This window comes from Mizuhopecten yessoensis, unplaced genomic scaffold, assembly GCF_002113885.1.
Source record: "Mizuhopecten yessoensis strain PY_sf001 unplaced genomic scaffold, ASM211388v2 scaffold9023, whole genome shotgun sequence".
NCBI lineage: Eukaryota > Metazoa > Mollusca > Bivalvia > Pectinida > Pectinidae > Mizuhopecten > Mizuhopecten yessoensis.
The window spans coordinates 640121-665043 of NW_018407840.1; the positions used below are offsets into that span (position 1 = coordinate 640121).

A 24923-nucleotide genomic window follows, 5' to 3' on the forward strand; every position below is an offset into this window, starting at 1 on the left:
ACTGCCTGTAATACCATTGTTATGTCACTACATGTATACACAAGATAGAATATACAGTCTGTTTGTTATAAAACTACTACTTCTGATGTCAGGAAATATTCACTCTAATCCAGGTCCCTCATCAATTAGTATTAATCAAAGAAACTACTATAATGATTTATCAATAATGCACTTAAATGTTAGATCTCTTCGGAATAACGTTGATCTTATAGATACTGAATTCACTGACTATGACATTTTATGTCTTACTGAAACTCACTTGAATAATGAAATCTGATTTGCAAATAAAATCACATCCCAACTCATATCGTAGAGACAGACAGTCACAACACGGTGGTGGTATTATGATATATAAATATATATATATAAATCTCAGAACTGATCTTGAAACCGAAGACATAGAACTTGTCATCCTAGAAATTAACACTTATAACAAAAAATAAAATTCTCTGCTGCCTTTATAGACCTCCTAATAAAAAAATAGATTACTGGAATAAACTTGATAACATTTTGGATAATCTTTCTAATACTAATCTTAATATCATTATTACTGGTGACATAAATGTTGACCTTATAACAATGAAACCTAATTCACATCTTGCAAGGTTAATTACTAAATATCACTTTAAAAACTTAATACAATCACCAACACGCGTTACAAGCACTACTGCTACCCTAATTGATGTATTTATTAATAATAATAAACATTTTTAACTCAACACAAGTACTTTTCCCTCTATGTAGTGATCACTGCCCCATTCTTGCTAACATTTGTTTCAAAACGCTAAAAAATAAACCATTCAAGAAACCTATATATAAATTCAATGAAGCTAATTGGGATGCTATTGATATTTAACTACTTAGTAATAATTGGGATTCCATAGTTAATAACACTACTAGCATTAATGAAATATATTCCACTGTTATATACAAAATAAACCCTGCTACTAACTTCCATATACATCATAAAACAATTACTGTCTATTCTGATGACAAACCTTGGATGACTGGTGAAATTCGGCATAAATTAAGATATAAGAATAGATTATATAAAATAGCTAAAATTACAAATGGGGAACATGATTGGGCAAAAGATTAAAAATTGTCGCAATGACACTATAATACTTAATCGGCAATCGAAAGAAAATTACTTTAAGAAACTTCAAAATTGTCTTGCTGACAAATCAGCACATCCAAGAAAATGGTGGCAGATAGCGAAATCTATAGGAAAAATGACTAACACTAGCACTAACTCGTATCCTCTGAAATATTACAATAAGATTGTAATCCATCCACAAGATAAAGCTGAAGCACTAAATAACTTGTTTACCACCATTGCCTCTAATATTACTGACACTAACCTACCTGATTGCTGATAACATCTATTTTTATCAAAATGTTTGAATTTTTTTTTTTTAATATACGTTTAATTTTATTTCAAGTTACAATATGTTAAATGTACATCAGACAGGATTTCAACCCAAACATTCCACTACGAATCAACTAGCTGATAACTATAATACTATAAGTAATAATTTAGACCAAGGTAAAGATTTGCGTTTTGTTTTATGTGACATAGGTAAAGCATTTGATCGTGTATGGCATTTGGGCCTATTACATAAACTTAAAACTTATGGTATTAAAGGTAAATGATATGATTGGTTTAAAGCTCACTTATCTGACAGAAAACAAAGGGTTATCTTTGTAGGTTAGAAATCTAGTACCAAACCTATTTCTACATGGATCCTCAAGGATCTGTTCTTGGTCCCTTCTTCTTTATCCTTTTTACTAATGATATTGTTAGCAATGTAACGTCTCATATAGAAATCTTTGCAGATGATACCTCTGTCTATGTTATAGCAAATAATAACAATTCTCTAACAACACCTACTAACATGCTTAATGATGATCTCGAATCAATCTCGGAATGGTCAAAGCAATGGCAGATCCTATTCAATCCGAATAAGACTGTAGCTATTAACTTCTCTCGTAGACACATTAACAATCATCCTCAACTGCTATTTAACAATACTCCAGTTGCACAAAATGAACACCATAATCACTTAGGACTAACATTTAATAGTAAACGGACATGGGCAGATCACATTTCAAATATTTATAAAAAAGCTAACTCTAGACTAAGTATTCTTAGGATTTTACAAACTACAGTTGATAGGAATACATTAAAAACATTATATATGTCTCTTATATAAGACATGTGTTAGAATATTCTGATATAGTATGGGATAATTGTACCAAATATGAATCAGTTATTTTCGAATCAGTTCAACTAGAAGCTATGCGATTAATTACTTGCATCAGACGAGGTACATTTCATCACATTCTGTATACTGAAACACAGCTTGAAACATTGCACACACGAAGACAAAATCATAAACTAACATTAATGTATAAGATTCTTAATAATTACACTCCAACTTATCTCGATGATATCATTCCACCATTTCTAAATGTCCTCTGTATTCAAATATTAGGCATCATATTACCACTATTTATAATCTATTAGGATTGCTAAATCTGTATTGTTTATTATATGGTATTAGTAATGCATCTGACCAATTCAATAATACTATTCTTATACACGTTGACTTTTATATTCAATCATCAAAACGTTTCGGGACTTATACATGCTAGATAAATTCCAAATCAATATTAATGTATTGTTTTTATTATTATTATTATTATTCAAGCAAGTTTTGTTCCTTAAACAATTCATATTACACATAGCCTGGTGTGGGTGTGGGTGTGCATGTGTGTGAGAGGAAAACGAATTACAACATTCTATATATTTAATCATCGTACATAGCTACCGGAAATAGGAGAAGACTGATATAGGCATAGCCTGTTGTCTGATTCTTTTGTCAATACTGTTCTAACATCTTCTTTAATTTTAACTTATATGTTTGTATTATATATGTATCGTCAATAAAATACTTTTGATATTGAAAATGTCTTGCAACTGGTAAACAGAGTCGATAGCATTCAGGTAAATGAAATGTAATTGATATCCACATATTTAACATGTATATCACTAAATTGAGTCGTTTCTTCAAAATGGTAAGCAAGTCAAAACATTTATTTAGTAGAGTAGAAAATGGAAATGTACTTATAAAAACAAATACAAATATATAGCAAATTACAGATTTAGGCTACAACACAGAATAAATTGCAGTTACAGGGTTACGGTCAACTTCAGGAAATGATAGATGACCAGCACAGTTAGTTAATTAACTTGTCAAGTAAAATCGTAATTAAAATGGGATGTTAGGAAATCAACTTTATCAATGCATATAACAAATAAAAGTAAATGTTTACTACACCTTATGAAATACTAAAAATCCTAGCCAATGCAACAGTATGTATGGTACCTATTCTAAACTGGAATGGCAGTATACTCTTGGTTTTGGGGAATAAACACAATGATTCCTGCTTTTTTCCCCGCTTCAATTTATCTTTTGTTTTTAACTAACAAGACACTAACGAACGATGCTTGCTTCAAATCAAATTAGGGTATCATCAGATTATCAAATGCATGAAACATGCTTCTTAATAAATTTTGATGACATTCGAATATCAATGGAACAAAAGATTTTGCAACAGACGCCTGATATTGGTTTCAACTAGAACAGCAATTGCTTGGTCCAACATAGTCACGAGTCAGTCACTAGAGACAGCATTGTCTAGTGTCACTCGTTGCTTTTTGTTAATTTAACAGCACTGGGCGTGCGTCAGCTGATATACCGTATCCATATTACATATGCTGATCACGTGCTATCCAGGGTCGCAGAAGAGCACTTTATGTTGAGTGGAAACGGATTGAATTTTATCGTAGAGAAAATATTGTCCAACTTTTGACCGTTTGACCCGTTCAAGATTTATCTGTCTTCTCTAAGGTATGACAGATGGCACGCAAAAATAAACAGGAGAACAACAAATTATGACGTCACAGTCACCATTTGACGGGAGAGGCTAATTGTAAGTCAGGATGAAATACAGATTACACATCCTGATAACCAATGTTTTCAAGTATATTATTGATAGGATGGTGGAAAAAGAATTATTCCCTATGTAATGCTAGAAAAATATCAGTCCTTGTGATGAGTTGTCTAACCCTTGGTTTGAAGCAAGTGTCGGATTAGACACTTTATCGAAATTTCTCTGCCATGCCCTCATCGTAGGGGGGGACTCTTATAGCCATCAAGATGTTTCTGTCGCTTGCCAACCACATGAACTGGAAAGAAAAGCTCGACGCAGTTCCAAAGTTATTCGTTTGGTTCTTTTGTCTATGTCATGTTTATGATTATGTTTATGATTTAAAACAGCTGTGTCAGGTACGCGTCTTCAAATCTAAAATATACCGATATAGACAAAGTATCAATGATAACTCGTTAGTTCAATTAAGGATTGAATCTTGCTTCGATAATTGGAACTTGTGAAGTCTATTCTGATCGTTTGTCCCATGTTCTTGAGCTTGTGCAAGTCTACGTATTGACGTAATGTAAAAAGAAAAAAGTCCGTCATTGAAGGACCATCATACAACATGATGGTATACGTTGATAGTTCAATACAGCCAAATGATGTAGAAACAAAACACGAAACCATATTGTAAATGTCATATGTAATTTGTATTGATGAATTCATAAGAAATCAAATTTTCTGATGCATCATCGCGGGAGAATAATGTCTAGACGCGGTGCACAGGCTCAGCTGCGAGTCTTTGACATCCATCTTTTTACTAGCTCGAAGTGGAGAGCGGCTAAATTTTGAGATTCTACATCTTCTGGAATGTGATGTTGCAGTATTTGAACGTCGAATTAGACAGGAACCAGACGTGGCTTGAACGGACGAAACATTTGATATGACATTTGGATATTCGACTGTATTTCATACAAGACGGAACCACATGGATCTTCCACAGGGGTTCGTTACAAATGTCTGAAATACACATGCTATACTGATATGGGTTACAGCACACATAAACATGCATGTATACACATATGCTATACTGATATGGGTTACAGCATCCATAAACATACATTATGTGTGATGTGACCCATATCAGTTATAGCATGATATGTGTATTTCAAACATTTATACCGAACCCATGTGGAACTACGTTACTTATACAAGGCAGAATGGGTAGCTGGAGGGAGAATTTCTAGGGCAGTACAAGACTTTTCACTACCGCTAGCAACCGTGAGCTAATAGTATTTTGCTGGTTTATCGTTTTTTGGTTGTTTGCACAATTTTTGATTTTTTTGTTTAAACATGTCAATAGTTATCTCCCTTCGCAAAATCATACGCACAGGCATCGCCTCTGGAAATAGACCTGATCTCGGGACACCAGAAACTTGCTATACCCCTCAACCCCATACTTTAACTGTATGATAAAGCATGCAAGTTATTTTCATAACACTGACCTTTAAAATATACCGGCCTATCATTATCTTGATAACTCCTGGAAGCATATGCTGCGACGTATATTATTAAAAAAAAATCATGCATTATACACCCATTTGTAAGATAACTATGAACTGAAATCAATGAGTATTACTAGTAACCAAATGAATTAGTAAAACAATGTATCAATAAATATGACACAATGGAGGATTAACGAACATCCTAAGTTGATCCAAAGCAAATGAAAGATTTGATAACAATTTGACTGGTGAAATATCAGGTTTCCATTGAGTAAAACTCTTTGAGTAGTATCAAAGTTCACGCTATGGCAATTTCCTCATTACTAATTGTGAGTAGTATCAAGGTACAAAATATGACAATTTCCTCATTAAAAATTGTGAGCAGTATCAGAGTACATGATATGACAATTTCCTCGTTACTAACTGTCAGGAGTATCAGAGTACATAATATGACACTTTCCTCATACTAACTTTGAGTAGTATCAGAGAACATAATATAACACTTTCCTCATTATTAATTGTGAGTAGTATCAGAGTACATGATATGACACTTTCTCGTTACTTACTGTAAGTAGTATCAGAGTATATGATATAACAATTTCCTCGTTACTAACTTTGAGTAGTATCAGAGTACATAATATGACACTTTCCTCATACTAACTTTGAGTAGTATCAGAGTATATAATATGACACTTTCCTCACTACTAACGTTGAGTAGTATCAGAGTACATAATATAACAATTTCCTCATTACTAACGTTGAGTACTATCAGAGTACATAATATGACACATTCCTCATACTAATTGTGAGTAGTATTAGAGTACATGATATGACAATTTCCTCGTTACTAACGTTGAGGACTATCAGAGTACATAATATGACACATTCCTCATACTAATTGTGAGTAGTATTAGAGTACATAATATAACAATTTCCTCATTACTAACGTTGAGGACTATCAGAGAACATAATATGACGCATTCCTCATACTAATTGTGAGTAGTATCAGTGTACATAATATGACACTTTCCTCATACTAACTGTAAGTAGTATCAGAGTATATAATATGACACTTTCCTCATACTAACATTGAGTAGTATCAGAGTACATGATATGAAAATGTCCTCGTTACTAACTGTAAGTAGTATCAGAGTACATAATATAACAATTTCCTCGTTACTAATTGTGAGTAGTATCAGAGTACATAATATGACACTTTCCTCGTTACTAACTTTGAGTAGTATCAGAGAACATAATATGACAATTTTCTCGTTACTAACTTTGAGTAGTATCAGAGTACTTAATATGACACTTTCCTCATACTAACTTTGAATAGTATCAGAGTACATAATATGACACTCTCCTCGTTACTAACGTTGAGTAGTATCAGTGTACATAATATGACACTTCCCCCTTACTAACTCTGAGTAGTATCAGAGTACATAATATGTCAATTTCCTCATACTAACATTGAATAGTATCAGAGTACACAATATGACAATTTCCTCGTTACTAACTTTGAGTAGTATCAGAGTACTTAATATGACACTTTCCTCATACTAACTTTGAGTATTATCAGAGTACATAATATGACACTTTCCTCATACTTATTGTGAGTAGTATCAGAGTACATAATATAACAATTTCCTCGTTACTAATTGTGAGTAGTATCAGAGTACATAATATGACACTCTCCTCATTACTAACGTTGAGTAGTATCAGAGTACATAATATGACACTTTCCTCATACTAACTTTGAGTAGTATCAGAGTACATAATATGACAATTTCCTCGTTACTATTTGTGAGTAGTATCAGAGTACATAATATAACAATTTTCTCATTACTAATTGTGAGTAGTATCAGAGTACGTGATATGATAATGTCCTCGTTACTAACTGTAAGTAGTATCAGAGTACATAATATAACAATTTCCTCATTACTAATTGTGAGTAGTATCAGAGTACATGATATGACACTTTCCTCGTTACTAACTTTGAGTTAACCAGTACTCCTCTATTTGTTTAAAGTTTATAAATAAGGGGTTTATGCAACTTCCCTTCTGTATAAACATTATTTTAGACTAATTTTGACTTCCACTTCTTCGAATATACATATATCAAATGATGCAAAGGGTATACATTTTCGTTATCTCTCATTCAATTTCCCCGTTGTACAAATCTTTGTTTTCTTTTTGTCATTTATAAGCAGCCTAAAGTGAAATTATTATAAGAACATGTTCTGAAAACTGGCCACACCAGACTATCTTAGTTTTTACTGACTTGATGAATAGTTTGGGAAATAATGACGAAAATATCATAAAAGTTCGATGATCAAAATGGGATTTTATCTTACGAAGGGTCGTTATCATTATTGACATAATGTTTTATTTCGTCATTGCATATTCCAAGGATGAAGAGAAAGAACATGTATGTCGAGCAAGAAACCCTTGAATTTCGAAAAAAAAGTAACCTACCACTTAAGGATGTACTCTTCTGAGGTTTCAATCACGTTCAAGTCTCGTTTTGATCTGGTGTAATAGGTTTTTGTAATATTTAACAAATTATGATCAAGTTTATTAGCAAACACGCATCTGAAAAATATGTCAAAAAAATAGATGCCTGTTGTTTGTAGAACTTTTTTTACAAGAATTAAAAAAAATTACCAATTTGGCGGCCATTTTGAAAATGTGTATTAATGTGTATTTCTTGCGCTTCAAAAAAGGCCAAAATTTCACCTTTTTTGACACTATATTGATCACTTAAATTGTCATTGTGTCGCCATTCTTAATTGTAGCAGGTTCAATTTTGCTGTACAACTTTATAATGTTCAATATGATAAAAATAATATGCAACAAACTGGAAAATTATACATTATTGATATTTTTTTTACGTTTTTAGTGTAACTGAAGCACTTTTGATTTTTGTCCCCGAAAAAAGTCAAAAATAACACAAATGATAACGGGACAAGAAAAGAAGCACACTGACCCCCCATTTTTGTAGATGTTTTAGAAAGAGGAACACATTTTCACTTAATTCATTAAATATTAAAAAAAGTTAAATACCAGAACTTTTTATATCAAGCGTTTAATCTGTAAAAAAAAATGGTAAAAAATGAGTATTTTTTCATTAAAAAATAGGGGGTAGGGGTAACTAAAATCGGCTTTCTGAGTTAAAAGAATAAGATTAAGAAATTTTACTTCCATAATTTAAAAGAAAACAATATTTTCATCAGTTCTACAAACATTCATACATATCTGATAACACACTTGGAAGAAATTGTATGAATTTGTTCTGCAAATGGTCAAAACCCCAAAACCACCTAGAATCACCTATTGTGTTAAATTGGTATCATTGACCGATCATAGCACAAAAACGAACACACCGACATATGTATTTTTTTGCATTTTCTACTATGCCATTAATTCCTTTTTCCAAAAATCCATATAAGAAAAAAAGTTTAATACAGGAAATTTTTGACTTCCCAGAGGTGTACATCCTTAATACACGGATTAACAAAAGTTACGTCTCAAGTTCCTAATTATAATCCTTCTGTGTAAATAGTGTACTATTAAAATATTTTTAAATATGAAACTTTTTTTTAATATATAACAAGATACCCAATAAAGGTAACATGTTCTTTTGCAAAGGACATAATCTCAAAGAAAACAAATCCTACATCGACAAAAAATCGTTTTGTTATAGAATAGCTTTATAACTTAATAAAAAAATATATAAACGTTCATCAGTAATCAATTACAATCTTTTTTATAAGTAATACAAAATCGGAAAAGGAACATGGGCATGCAGGCTTTTTTTATAATTATAACAAACCCTTTGTTCATGAAATGTCTACAAGAAACATCATCTTTATACAAAAAAAAGTAATTTAGTAGGAGGAAGCAGTAGATTACTTAAATCTTACCCCTCATCATAATTATATTCACTGAGTTAAATGTAAAACAAGAATAGCCGAACACATTGAGCTTTTTTCTTCTGCTTAAAGCACAGTCCTAATTAGACACATTGTATGTAAGGAAATGAAAGCTATTGAACAATGAAGCGGTAATAAAGTTAACAATGACAAGGCTTTTGTGTTTGTGCAGCATGAGCTATAGTCATTCATGCTTAAATGTATAGTGTAAGCTTAATGGACAGGTACATGCAGAGTTACTATATTTTGAATTGCATATTATGATGTTCATGTCCAAATGCTGTTATATAAATCCGGAGTGTTTATCGGTCAATCCGGCTTTTTTTCAACATGTGTATAAGATCACATTATAGTTTCCACTATAATTTTGAGAGATTTTAAAGGTAAACACATGCAACACATCGAACATTTATCTATACATGTACATGCATAAACAAAGTGGAATACTATTACAATATTTCAGTATTACTTGCAGATTAATTGTTGCTAGCTAATTTGCATCCAGATGTTTTCCTTATGGTCCAAACTAATGTAATATTATTCATAGTTTACTATCTGATTTTGTTAGAAATGTATCTCCAGGGAGAGGGCTTGTATAGGCTTTCCCTTCAAATCTGATTGCTGTAATAAAAAAAATTAAAAAACAAAGGAAAAAAGAAAAAACACATCGGACTGAGAAAAATGGCATTAAAATTGCATGCGTCGTCATAAAAATGGACAAATTACTAACATGGACGGTAAAGTTACTAAAAAACTTACTAGTTTCACTATACTCATTAGACGTGTATATTGGATCAATTTTATCTCGAAGAATAAGTCGTTGTGTGTGAAAATCTATTGGATTATTCCTAAATCAGCTGAAGTTTGTTTCTATATCTTCAATCATGTATCAGGTTTTACAGCATTCTGTTTGCTTAAATTGTTATCAAAGACTTATTTTTCCTCAGTGATAAGTAATGGTCACTTTGATTATTTTTGAATCAACTAAAGCTATCGGTGATGCGTCAATGAACTATATTGATAAATTTGTATTTTTATGTTTAAATATGAATGGTTAAATCATTTATTGTAAGTAAACTGTGGATTTTCTTCAAAATTTAGCTTGTGCTTATTACTGTTACCTACTACCGTCTATTAAAAGGTCAGTTACTGTCTAGTATGGAGCCAATAGTTCACAGTTGTTGCTTAACAATAGACAGACACATGTAAATGAACATTCTGCTATAAAATGTTCATTGAGAACAAACGATGACGTCACAACTTGGTTTTAACCAAAGGAGAAAATTTAGTGTTTAATCTGAAGTCCAAATATTGTCGTTTGTTACAATTACAGTGCCAAAATCCATGTTTTAGAAGACTGAGGGTTTTTTGATAGATTGGGGCATGACGGTTTGTCGTACGTGTGTTACGGAACAATACAAACTCGTACGCTAGTCGTTCCCTGCAGTCAGACGGCCCTCACAATCCATCAACGTACGATCCCTTGTCATCCATAAACCTGACAAGATGTGACATAAAGTATGCTAATCTGACCGTACTGTCCAAGTAGTATATGTGGACAAATTAATATTGTATATAAAAACAATAAATCGCGTCACTATGTATTACTTCCATAGCTTGCGCAGGGTTTATCGTGTTGTACCTATTTTTCTTCGCCGCATTTAGAATCTATAGTTTTCAAAACCTCCCTATTCGTTGCCACATTGCAGAGGGTCTTGCACGTTTTGATGATCCTGATAGCTATGCTGGGTAGGCATAACCACACAAGTGGGTCGAGGAGGAGGGAATAGAAGACAAACATTCAACTTTCCACATTTTTATACCAAGGATTTTCATATGCACCTTGTGGCATTTGAAAAGTGTATAATGCCTGTTAGTCCATTCGTTTTACCAAAGCATATTATTCGAACATCGAACGATTTGCAAAACAAGATATTTCTTTGTTTTCACAATGATGATAATCTCTTTTATAACAGGGGGAAAATCTCAAAGAATGAACTGTGTTGAAAACTTATTTTCAATCCTCTTCGCGATCAAGAAAATGAAAATAACTGTTTTGATCAACGTTTGTTAATTACCTTAGCTGTATTGAAGCGAAACTGAACTAGTGCTGCCTGTGACAACCCTCATTTCAACTACTGTGTGATCGTGTTACGGGGATTTATTTGGCAGTTGAAGACGAGACGAAAGTAACCTAAAATGAGGAGACGAGATATTAGCTTCATTTCAGTCTTTTAATGGAACATCGCGTGCACTCTAAATCATTTCGGCGCTTGAATATTAGAGTTATTTCCCCTTTGATCGATAAACTCTCAAATACCGTCACCTGCGGGAGTTTCTTCCCCGCTGCCGATGTGATTCCAGCAAGCTTACCGTAGACTGCCGTAATTGCAAAAATAATCTCAGTAACGCACTACGTAGTCCTCTGTCGTACCGCTCCTTCGCACGATCAGCTGTCCTAACAGACTTTTGCCTGGCGATCTTGTGAGCTTTCTCCATCTGATCAAGCCACTTACTGATCTCCTTTCTTTCACTATCCTGTCGAGTTCTAAATAGTGCATCAACTGGTAACTATGGTGTCCGACCAAAGAGAAGGAAGAACGGCGTGAATCCCGTACTCTCGTGTCTTGTGCAGTTGTAAGCATGGGTTACTTTATTCACATGACTTTTCCAGTCTGTCTTCTCCTCTTTATCTAATGCCCTCAACATGCTTAGAATCGTCCTGTTCATCCTCTCACACTGTCCATTCCCTGCCGGATGATACGGAGTAGTTCTAGAGTGTATAATTCCACATTTCTTCTGCAACTGTTGGAACAACCGATTTTCGAATTCCCGTCCTTGGTCGTGATGAAGTCTTTCTGGGAATCCAAATCTTTGGAAGTAGTCATTGAAAAGTTTATTCGCTGCTGTGCTGGCCGATTTATTTTTCGTCGGATATGCTTGGACAAACCGTGTGAAATGATCCACAATAACAAGTAGATATTCGTACCCTCCTTTAGAACGCTCCAAGTGGACCTAGTCAATTGAAATCAGTTCAAATGGATGTGTCGTTCTGATAGGTTGTAATGCTGCCCTCGCCTGTACATGTGGTTTTCTGTCTTTAAGACACTTACACACATTTTTCACATAATGCACAATATCCTTCCTCATTTTTGGCCAATGAAACCGATCTCTAACCAACGCGACAACTCTCTCACCTCCAAGATGTCCCATCTTCTCGTGAAGTTCTCTATACACTATTTTTCTGTAATCTACTGGAACACACAGTTGTTTCACCTCTTCCTGAGTCTCAAGTTGACCAGAACGATACAACACATCTTCCTCCAAACTCAACCTGTTCCAGTCTCGTATCCATGCTCTGACTTTCGGATCTTCTTGTCTGAGGTCTTGCTTCGAAGGTTCCTTCCCCTTCTTGACCCAAGATCGAGCTTTCTTCAGGGCAGGATCAGCCTCTTGTGCTGTCGCTATTTCCTGTTTACTTAACGTCTTTATCCCTGTTCCTTGTCCTTTTGTAACTGTTTCCACGTCAACCGCTGATACTTGACACTGAATCAAACCTGTCTTGTCATCCATTTTTCTTCGTCGCCTCTATAATGGCAATGATTTCTTCTCTGCGACTGGTCTTCGTACAATCACTCACCACTTTCTCTATATCTAGCGGCATTCTAGAAAGCACGTCTGCGTCCGTGTTCAATCTTCCTGGTTTGTAATGAAGTTTGAAGTTGTAGTCCGCCAGTTCCGCCACCCATCTATGTCTGGCTGCATCAAGCTTTGCAGTTGTCAGTATGTACGTGAGAGGGTTGTTATCTGTGTAAACGTCAAAGGATCGAGCGTAGTATAAGAAGTCACGGATACGTTCTGTGACGGCCCACTTTAAAGCCAGAAATTCCAGCTTCCCACTGTGGAGATGGTAGTTTTGCTCTGCTGGAGTCAACGTTCTCGAACCGTAAGCTATTACGGCTTTTCTCCCATCATCTTGTTCTTGGTAAAGGATCGCTCCCAGACCTTCCTGCGATGCATCTGTGTGGAGTATGAATGGGCGGTCAAAGTTAGGGAACGCCATAACTTTTGAGTCAATCAACCGATCAATCAGTTCCTTTAGCACTTGCTGATGCTGAGGTTCCCACAGAATGGTCGTCTTAAAAGATTTCTGTCCCTTCTTTTGATTCGTCTTACCCTTTTCTTTAGCATCCTTCTTTGATTGTTTTCCTTCCTCGGAAGATTTCAAAAGGTCGTACAACAGCTTCGCCCTCCGACTAAAATCTGGAATATATTTTCTGTAGTATCCCAACAATCCCAGTAGTTGTCGAATCACTCCAACCGTTGCTGGTGCTTTGTCCTTCAAGGCAGTAACTGCCTGGACATCTGCTGGATCTATACGGCATCCTTTCCCAGAAACAAGCTGTCCTAGAAACCTTACCTCCCTCTGGAACATGTAGCACTTGTTTGGTTTAAGCTTGATACCCGTACTCTGTAATCGTCTCAGCACTTGACGTACATCCTCAATATGTTTATCAAATGTTCGGCTAAACACGAACACGTCATCAAGATACGGATAACATATTTCATCTCTCAAATCACTCAGCGTCTCTTCCATAAATTCCTGAAAAGCTCCAGGTGCTCCAGATAGTCCAAATGGAATTCTCAACCATTCATAAAGTCCCCATGGTGTGATAAAAGCTGTCAAGGGTTGGCAATCTAGGTCCATAAATCCCTGATGGTAGGCCTTCCCTTGGTCCAAGGTAGTGAACCACTGATTCCCACCTAAGCTATTTAACGAGTCCTGAATCCTTGGAATCGGTCTCCTTCTTTGCACAGACTTCTTGTTTAGGGCGCGATAATCGATGCACAGACGCAGGCTCAGGTTTTTCTTGCGAACACACACCATCGGACTTGAATAGGGAGACGATGATTTCTTTATCCAACCTCTGTTAACGAGGTCAATGAGGTAGTCTTTTACCTCCCGGTAGAGAGGTGGTGGGACTGACCCGTACGTCCTCCGCACTGGTTCTCTGTCTATCAACTCTATATTTAATTTCAGACCTGGAGCTTCTCAAACATCACTGTCATTTTTGGAGAACGCCTTGCACTCTTCTCTCAACATCTGTTGTATACGCCGTCTCTGTTCTGGGTTAAAGGCCGATTCATCAATTTCCGCTTTTGGATCCCACTGCTCCGCATGATCCTCCATAGCTTGAAGTGGGGGTTGGCGACTGGCCTCCCTCACCTATTACCTTGCCTATGTTAAACACTTGACCTTTGTCTACCTTTTCTTGGTGTCCCTTTGCCATAGATTCCAACTCACCTTGTTCTGGACTTCTCAAAGTCATCAATGATTGTACCGCTGTAAGATTGCCTAAATACTTACCTTTCCCAAGCCTAACATTTTGGTTAGAGATATTTCTTACCGACACTCGGACTGACGAAGTCGAACCTTCCTTCAACTCCACAAGAGTGTCCTCAATCTTCAGAATTTCATCTAAACTTTGTCCTAGACTGCTCGGCGAAACCATAGCTATCAGACCACCCTTACCTGCGCCTGCATGGGCGATACATTTTACCATTACGGTTGATTGCTTTGGAATTGTGACCACTTCACCTAATTTCAATTTGCTAATTATACCTGTGGTCTCCTGGTTGAGCACCTCTTTCACAGCATTTACCGTGTGAACACCTTTGCCCGGAAAAAGAGTCTTAAAATGTTCACATGTATGGAGACGAGCAATTACATTATACCCTAATATGGGTTGATCAACCTTACACTCGGGCTTCGTCACTAGGAAGGGCACCTGTACATCTATATCCCCTACCTTGACCGATAACTCCACCCATCCCTTGTGCGGTATATCTTCCCCACTAGCGGACTTAAGTACCAGCTCTCTCTCTCAAACATCTCATTTATTTCTCGCACTCTTTTCTCAATGCCCTTTTCTCTCAACCATTCCTCATCAACTAAACTGACCTGGGCGCCTGTGTCCCACAACACATCTTGATGTTTACCCTCCATCACCAAATCTACTACACACTTCTCCCCGACTAGCTTAACTAGTCTTTGTTTAGATTTTGGTGTGATAAATACATGTCCCTTTAGGTCACTAATGTCTCTGGTAGCTATTGGGGTATTGCCATTGTCCTGCTGGGTCACCATAATTTCCCCTTTCACAACAGTGACCCGTCCTAGTTTTCCGACTGACGGTTATTACAGTCTCTCCTTAATGATCTCCGCTGCCATATTTATAGCAGTGATGACATCTAGGTCCCTGCCCTGTGTTCTGACACGCTTTACAACCACGTTTTGGTTGTTGACGGGGTTGGTTGTCACTGTAAGTCGGGCTGTTTCTCGGTCCATTGTTGTGATTTCCACTGGCATTGGTGATGTTACCTTGTAAAGTCTTTAACTGTTTCACCTCTACACGCAACGCCTGTAATTCCTTTAAAACATTATCAGACACCCCGGCACTAGAGCTGACAACCTTGACATCCACTCTACAAATCTTGCCCTGCCTCTCTGCATTGCGCTTTGTAATGTCGTTGATCGCTTTCAACAGCGTCTCATCCTCCATGGACGTTACGAGTGCCTGATGTATCTCTAGTTTTATGTCGTCGTCCCTAACCCCTGTTGACACTGCCTGTCTGAATTGGTTACCGACGAGCGTAGCGTCGTAGTGATTACCACCATCCTCCCTTGAGGCAAACATGATTTTTTGTCTCAACTCGAGCGCCCTGAACACAAAGTCTTGTACCGTTTCCTTTGGAGCCTGAACCAGAGTACACAAGTCTTGATACAGTTCTGTTGCCGTTTTCTCCTTATAAAAGGTGCGGATAATTGTCTGTAACGTGGGTAGTGTGAGGTTATGTCTACCCTCCAAATAGCCTCGAACCCTGGCTGTGGGGTTGATCGCCTGTAACACACTACTGATGATTTCTGTCTCTGTGTGTCCTTTTTCTTCAGCCACTGATATTTGGCGAAGAAATGACATGTAGCCAATACTTCCCTCACTGCCCCCGATTTGCCCATGGATTTTTAAGTCCTTCCTCCAAGACCCTTTCGTAGTCTTGGAAGTCAGTGTGGGCACTGAATTCTCTGTTGCGTCAATCTCCGACTCGCATAAGCAGCTATATGTAAAGTCCAAAAGCATGATGCCCTCGTTTTTTTCTTGACGCTTTCCTCTAGTCTCCCCTCAATCGCGGCTAATGCGGCCTCTTGGGTCAAAATTTCCATATCAATTCCGTCGCCTTCCTTCTTTGAGCTCCACCCCCTTAAAAAGGACTTTTACCACGGCCAGGTCCGCCTGGTAAAGTTTTCGACGAATTGCCGTTATGAGTTTTTGTCGACGCGTTACCGGATCCATGATTGTCTTCTCTCTACGTCATCAGTGTCCACCAAACTAATCCCGGACAAGCCCCCAAATGTTACGGGGATTTATTTGGCAGTTGAAGACGAGACGAAAGTAACCTAAAATGAGGAGACGAGAGATTAGCTTCATTTCAGTCTTTTAATGGAACATCGCGGGCACTCTAAATCATTTCGGCGCTTGAATATTAGAGTTATTTCCCCTTTGATCGATAAACTCTCAAATACCGTCACCTGCGGGAGTTGCTTCCCCGCTGCCGATGTGATTCCAGCAAGCTTACCGTAGGCTGCCGTAATTGCAAAAAAATATGCCCCCTTCCATTTTAAAGAAAATGTGCTCGTAACATTCGCTTGACCAGGGAACACCTGCACTGTGTTATAAATAGTACTGTGTTATAGAGTGATACTTAGAAAAAGGGAGGGATGAATGTAGCAGAACTGGAACGGCTCGATTGCCGACGACCAGGTACACATGTAGCTCAATTGGTTAAAGCTCCGTCTAGAATTCGGATGTTTCGCGTTTGAATCCCGGTCTGGTCTTGTATTTTCTTAATTAGTTTGGTTTTCAAAATTGAATGTTTCAGAGTCAAAAAACTGTCAAACTCGGTCTCTTTACGAATTGTAAACAATGCGTACAGAAAGTTTCCCATAATAAGGAACTAGTATCGGGTTTTTTCTTGAGCTTTTTTCCGAGAGGTTACATACAAGATCAACCTAGATATGTATGCATAGTTGCCGGTAGCATATAACTAGAGACACTGTATTGTCTGTAAAATCTTACAGGCGGCTCCAGTTGTAGAAAGTACATTATTAGTTTGACTATGAAGAAATAAGCAAATTATATGTACACTTTTTCGAGAATTCGTGTAAAGATTGAGAGGGTCCATGATCCGATCTTGTCCAGTTGTCAAACAATAATAATGTATAGTAACAAGATCAGTGGGGAAATCATTACCCAGGGGGTGCATATTGCTTCTGTCCAGAATGATTGAAACTACGTTAAATTATAATCTAAGATAAATTATTTTTAATCCTTTATAAAGTCGTAGTTGTTTGTTTGGGTTTAATGTCCTCGCAAACACTAAGGTCTTATAGGACGACTGCCTAAGATGACACCGCCGACAAGAGAGAATGTAGGCAAGTGAAAGAGGAAAAGATGTGTAAATGCCAAATGTTGTAACGGGGGCAGTGGATCAATGCTTGCTTCTTCAGTCCACATTAGTAGAAAACACAAAAGTAAACTGCATATTGGGCAAGGGTCTAAGATTACATTCAGTGGGATTTTGTTGGCCTATTCTTTTTTCGAAGCTGCAGTGGCTCATTCAGGAAGTGACGTAGCTCACATATTACAACCATGGCGCTCCCGATAAATCACAGGCATGAGGCAAAAATTAAAATTTACGCTAATCACTGATTAAGCTAATCACCTTTTGAACAACTGGGCCCAGAGTGAGCGTTATGCTCATTTAAGCAACTTGCATTTTTAGATATAAAGCTTGTAAATGCCTGAAAGTTTATTAAAGTACATTTTTAATAAATTAAATTTATTTTACAACAATGATGAAGCAAGTTCTTTCAGGTTATATTTATCACTCTTGTTGGTGCGGATGTTAGCGTGTAGAGGGTTTTTATGCTGGAGGAAACCGGAGTACCTGGAGAAAATCCATGTGATTGGCCAGGTGACCCCATAACTGTTCACGACCGATCGGGGAATCGAACCCCAGCCACCTTAGTTAAAGACGAGTGCGTTATCCACTACGACACCTGACCATCCTATTACTTTCGTGTTTAGCGAGTAGAAATGCCATTTCCGTTAAGATATATTCAAATAAGGGACGAATTCGAAGTCAGAATGGCAGAAACATCTTGTGTAATTTTGATGAACATAAATAAATGGCTGCATTCATGATTTTGAAAAAAAAAGATTTAGAATCATAGAAATACTTCTCAGTCAAAACTGCACGGAATGAGGTTTTCATCATAAGAGCTTTGGCTCAGTGTGTTTGACATTTCTAGTAAATAGTAGTGCAAAAAATGTCATGTATACATTTTTACCATTTGTTTATGTTATTTTAAGAAGTTGTTTCTGTTATGTTACGAAGTTAGTTGAAGAAATTTGTATATCGTTCAAATATAAGTTAGATATTTCCCTGTGCAATTATTCCAATGCAACGATTTTGACATTCTGGGTTTAGTTAGTCGTAATCTACTCGGTAGATTTTCCGATCCTCAATTTTTGAAAAGAGTTAGATATTACGTTTCAGTTGGTAAAATATATATGATTTTCATTATTTTCTAGGTCCCACCGAAGATAAAAAGTATCTCCCACGATAATTTCAACAGACTATTTTCTGTGATAAAATAAATATTTGTCATCGTATTTTTGTTTATGACTAGAGAAAAGATCAATTCTGTTGAAATTAGTATAATATAGATAAATTTGGGCTATTTGATTACTATAATCACGGACTTAGATAACAAATCTAATCTAATCTAATTCCGTGCTATAATGTACCTATAAGAATTTGACTGAAGCACTTAGATCCTATCCGATCCGATGTAAGAGTGTTTGCCTTATATTTTCAATATAGTTTAATGCATTTGCTACACTTGTCGATTCTTAATATGTCATGCTTAAATTTAGTATATTTGGATAATGTTATGCATTCGGTGCTCGAAGGGAGGCAACTCGTGTTGTCTTACTTTCTTATACCATCAAATTACTGAAATCATTTAATCCCCTTCTCCTTCTAACTTCTTTTTATGCTTCTTATTAAAGTGAACTCGAATCGAAAGAATCGCATATATTTCAGAATATGTGTATTTTTAACACAATGCCTGCGTTATTTTACTACCTGAAATTCTTTCCGTTTATTTATTAACCGTAATATAGTCAAATCGGAAGTTAACCCCACATCCGGGCGACCGCCATCTTGCTGTGAGTTGCAGAGATTGCGGAAGAGAAACCTGCATGAACAACTTACATTATGTGACTAGTGTGGTCCTATCGTTATAACACCGACTTAAATGCATTTGAACAATGGCGCCAATTTTTTCGTAGATGTAATTCCAATAGAAGAGATTTGGACAAGTTCTCCAAAAGTGAGGCACGGGTGTTTTGGGGTGTGGGTTTCAGGCATAGCGGGGGACGATTGTGACCATAGGGTGGTCGAGACATTGTAATCATGAGTACGAGTTCTGCTACAGGCCGCCGGCGTTCTGCCAACAGGCAGTATTCCGCAGAAGAACAGGCTCTCAATCAAATTTCAAAGGAAGTAAGTACAATAATGACACCCCTTCAGATTATCTCCCTGAGGTTTCTCATCCCGAGTTGATAATGACAGAGTTGACCAACCTGTTTATATTTTCGTTTGTGTTACAGTTGCATACACCACGCTATTTCTCGACATGCGATAACTCGTATGTATGTCTTTTAATAATTGTTATCACATATCATTGGTTTGCTAACCGAACAACTAATACCCCTCAAAGAATCAATACCATTATATCCCAGACAGGGTGATGCGCTCATAAATATTTCCTGTTTAATGAGACGATAAGTCCTGTACATTGTCACTGTACCACGTCGATAATTAACCAGTTCTTGATTAAAACTTGATATTTGCTTTTCGAGTAGTGAATATGTATATAATAGATCTACTTATATTATCTCTATAAATGTGAAACACAAGTGAAAGAAACATCACAACTAAATACATATATCCCAAATCTGACTGGTGACTCCTGTGTGGCCCAACTTGCCATTCATCTATAACATAATCGTCGACTGGGTGTTGACACCAAACCCTCAGTTATAGTATGATTAACATGGGTCGGTCATTTGTCATCATTATGTAGGCAAACACAACAGAAGCATTGCCTTATTGTGCTAGATCTAGACAAAACTACCATCTCAGTAAAGAATAGCCAAAGGGCAATTATAGGTGTGTCATTACATAATTATGTTACTGTCATTTATCATAGAGAAAACACTCATCTGTACATTGAGCTAATGAAACAAATGACCATTAAATACAGGCTGCTTCCCTAAGCAAAGTGCTGTATTTTCCAATTGGAAGAAAAAAGTTGAAAAACATCTCCCCAATTTTAGTGAAAATAATGCTACATTTTATCAATTTATTCATATAGGATCAGGCTGTTCTAAAATTTAAGTAGAAAAAATCCCTGGGGTCACATTAATCTACTTCATGTATTTTGCATTTGCATCTTGAATCCAATAGTGTATACTCGTAGAATCCAGGTGTATATGTAGGACTCACAGAATTTCTGGAATTAAAAAAAAAGAAAGAAGTAAATGTAGATTGGTCACTGCGCATATTCATTAACATGTACACGTATACAGAACTCAAGTGTAATGTAGTGACCTAAAAGTGATCATGATCTGTCCATTGCTATTAAAGGCAGAAGACTAGAGAAAACTTTCCTGTGGCTTTTAACAAATGTTTTCGTAAATAGCAATAGTAAGTTGAAACCCAAGTCATCACAAACATTGTTTCAAGTAAATATCATGTTCATTCAAATTGATTTAACATCAAAAATTTGAATTACAAATGTCATAAGAAATGCAAGAAATTGTTTCCATGTCTATATGACTACAACAATTCTGAAATGCTTGCCAACTTTTATTTCATTAAATTATTATCATTATCATGCACATAAGGGAGTATATATCATGTAATGATATACATACAATATTAATTGAAATACTTATAGTTCACTGACACCTATATTTTCGGTAAATTATTGGATAAATGCATGTGATTTGTTTCTTGGTTTTCAAAGGTTATATATATGTCACTGACCCTTAAGATTTTCGTCTTACAGAAAGCCAAGGGAATGGGCATATATATATATACACATATTTTGATGAATATTACCCCCTGCAAATAAAACATTTTGCTTTTATGATAGCCAAAGTTTCTGTATATGTCCAGGTCAAGTATATGTTAAAATGTAATTAAAAAATTTCATTTATTATATTTCATTTATATTTGACCTGATACTGAGCTTTTGAAATACAAGAATGACTCTTGTGTGTCAGAATATATAATTTGATCATATGTATATGACACACAGTGTACAAAATGGCAGTTAACACAGATTTCTTATCTCATTAACACTGCCTAAGAAATTGTGGCTTTAAAATTGTATTTCCCCATATATATGTCTGTTCTTTATTGTTTGTACTTAATAAGTCATCTTTCACCAATGTACTTCTCCCCACTTATTAGAACTACTGTTGCATTTGACTCCAGCCTTGCAACACAAAAAAATCTTCGTCATTTCACGACCAAGTGCTAATATACTCTTCATGCCTATACAAATTGTACATGTTTTTCTGGAGCAGTTGACTCCCATTTTGATACAAATGTTATGTTTCCGGACCAGTTGTGGACTGGCTATTATATGAGTCAGTCTGATAATGCAAGATGGAATTAACGCTTGGCCTATGATAGACTTCTTCACAAGAATGGCTGCAGACTCTTATCATGATTGACTGCAACAATTTTGTCTTCTCGAAAATGGTTGCAGTGGTTAAAAATTGTTGGAGCAGTTAGTTTCTTAATCAGCTACACAGGTTTGAATTCCATTAGGCATGAGGTCCCAGCTAGCCTACATGTTGTCATTATTATTATTATTTTTCTACAGAAAAAAAAACTGGTAAAATCGTAAGCCTCCTATCTGATGAGATGTTTCCTTTTTCCCCCCTTACAGTTGCAAAAGTTGACTATGCATACATTGTGAAACTTGTGATCATGTTTCGCATGGCATATATAGCTTTTCCTTAACAACTAAAAGATCTTGGTCATGATATTTAATTTGGCAAGTACTTGGGTATATGTAAAAGTACATGTACAGTTTGTAATGTAGACCGGCTGTGAAAATCTTTCTATAAATTTATTTATGTTGAGGTACGTAGCTGCACTTGGTCAAATGTCAACTTTAAGTACTGACTTTAATGGCTAAAACATCTTTATATTTGGCAGCTATAGCTATGGCTGTTATATTGGAATCCCGGATCGAGTGCTACATGCAAAAGTTTCCAAATCTAAATGATCTTAACCTATACTTTACTTTTAGTTTCGAGTTCATAGGTGCTAAAATTTGGTATTTTTTTACTGTAAACTTCTTTAAGAGTCTGCTTACACAGATGGATATAAAAGGAGTTGTGTACATATAATTAGTTTTCTCACAGTATTGGTCCCGTGGAGTGTCATAGGCCCTCTTGACCTCTTGTTTATATTTTTAGCCCACCATCATCTGATGGTGGGCTATTCAAATCACCCTGCGTCCGTGGTCCGTCTTTTAACAATTCTTGTTATCGGTATTTCTCAAGAAGTACCAGAGGGATCTTTCTCAAATTTTATATGTAGGTTCCCCTTGGTCCTAAGCTAGTCAGGGCATTTTTTGAGAGTGATCGGATAAAGAACATGGCCGACAGGCAGCCATTTTTGATTTTGATATAGAAAGTTTGTTATCACTATTTCTTGGGAAGTATCAGAGGGATTTTTCTCAAATTTTATATGTAGGTTCCCCCTTGGATTTAAGCTGTGCAGGGCATTTTTTGAGACTGATCGGTAAACAACAAGGTCGACAAGCATCCATCTTTGAGTTTGATATAGAAAGTTTGTTATCACTATTTCTCGGGAAGTATCAGAGGGATCTTTCTCAAATTTTATATGTAGGTTCCCCTTAGTCCTTAGCAGTGCAGGGCAACTTTTGAGACTGATCGGATAAACAACATGACAGACAGGCAGCCGTCTTGGATTTTGATAGTGAAAGTTTGTTATTGCTATTTCTCAAGAAGTACTTCAGGGATCTTTCTTCCCAAATTTTATATGTAGGGTCCCTCTGGTCCTAGCTGTGCAGGGCAATTTCAGAGACTGATCGGATAAACAACATGGCCGACAGGCAGCCATCTTGGATTTTGATAGTGAACGTTTGTTATCGCTATTTCTGGGGAAGTACGGGAGGGATCTTGCTCAAATTTTATGTGTAGGTTCCCCTTGAGATCTCGTTGTGCATGTTATATTTTGAGACTGATCATAAAAACAAAATGAATTAAAAGAAGAAATAAACAGATCTTTCTCATATTGCAATGATCGATTCTATTTCTTTCACTTAATTTAAGTACTGTACTAGTAAATATGTGAAATGACAAACTCACTTTGAAGGTTGGCTTTCATACACATCAGTATTAAGTTTAGATCAAAAGTTACCTCAAGGTGCATTTACTGTTAACATGACTCGATCAAACAGATTAGAGGAAAGAAGAGAAAAGATCGAACTGACCCAGAACTATTGAAGATGGTACAAAGGTGGGCGCCAAGATCCCTCTGGGATCTCTTGTTAATTAATATAGTTAAGTGTCAAATGCAAGAGTGTCAGGACATATAAATGCCTGACATGTTAATATTGTAAACCTTACGATACACTCTTTTACCATTAGCACATTAAGTGTGCTCTCTCTCCTATGGTGTATGTTTTATATATCAGTATGACTTTTAGGTGAAAATCTTGTGATGGAGTACTATATAATATCCAATATCAGTCTATAGGCCTGACCTTGACCAGCTGCTGGCCATGGACTAGGATAGAGTACTCCAGACTATATATATATGTCTAGGGTAGTGAAGGAAAAATAGTATGTATTATCATTGTTTTAAAAAATAAACAGCCCTCCCGACCTCCCATACAATCATTGCTAACTCTTTATGATTAATTCTCCTGATATAATTCCTGTCTTACATTTGACATATATAAAGAAAGAAAAACAGATGATCTCGGTCTCTTTGTTGATATTAGCTGGGACATTTTATTTTAGCCTAGCACTGACATTTCAGTAGCAGGTGTATGTGTACATACATATATATGTAGCAAGTACAGAGACTAAAGGTTGGAGCTTATATATGAAGGCCAGTTTGTTTGGGACTGTACATATGTACAGGTTCATTAGCCCAATTACTGTAGGTTTTGACTGGGGGAACAGCCTTGGGGTTGTGTGGTAGGGTGATATATATCGGAGCCAAGTGGAGCGTGTGATGGTAGACACATTGGAGCAAGATCTCTTAACCAGAAAAGTCCATCTCTATTTGTCATACCTAATTGAAAAAAATGTGGCAGATTTTATACCAGATGTACATGGAATTAAGAAAAGTTCCCGTATATAATTGT

At 36.2% G+C, this 24923-nt stretch overlaps 1 protein-coding gene across 1 annotated transcript in view; it reads left to right on the forward strand.

Moving 5' to 3' along the window:
• The first annotated feature begins 19643 nt into the window (after positions 1-19643).
• LOC110457082 (leucine-rich repeat flightless-interacting protein 2-like) overlaps positions 19644-24923 on the forward strand; it is a 30667-nt gene continuing 25387 nt past the window's right edge. Inside the window, exon 1 of the mRNA XM_021508182.1 lies at positions 19644-20002. Within this exon, the coding sequence (XP_021363857.1) occupies positions 19913-20002 (90 nt within the window). The 5' untranslated portion in view covers positions 19644-19912. The remainder of the gene's footprint in view (positions 20003-24923) is intronic.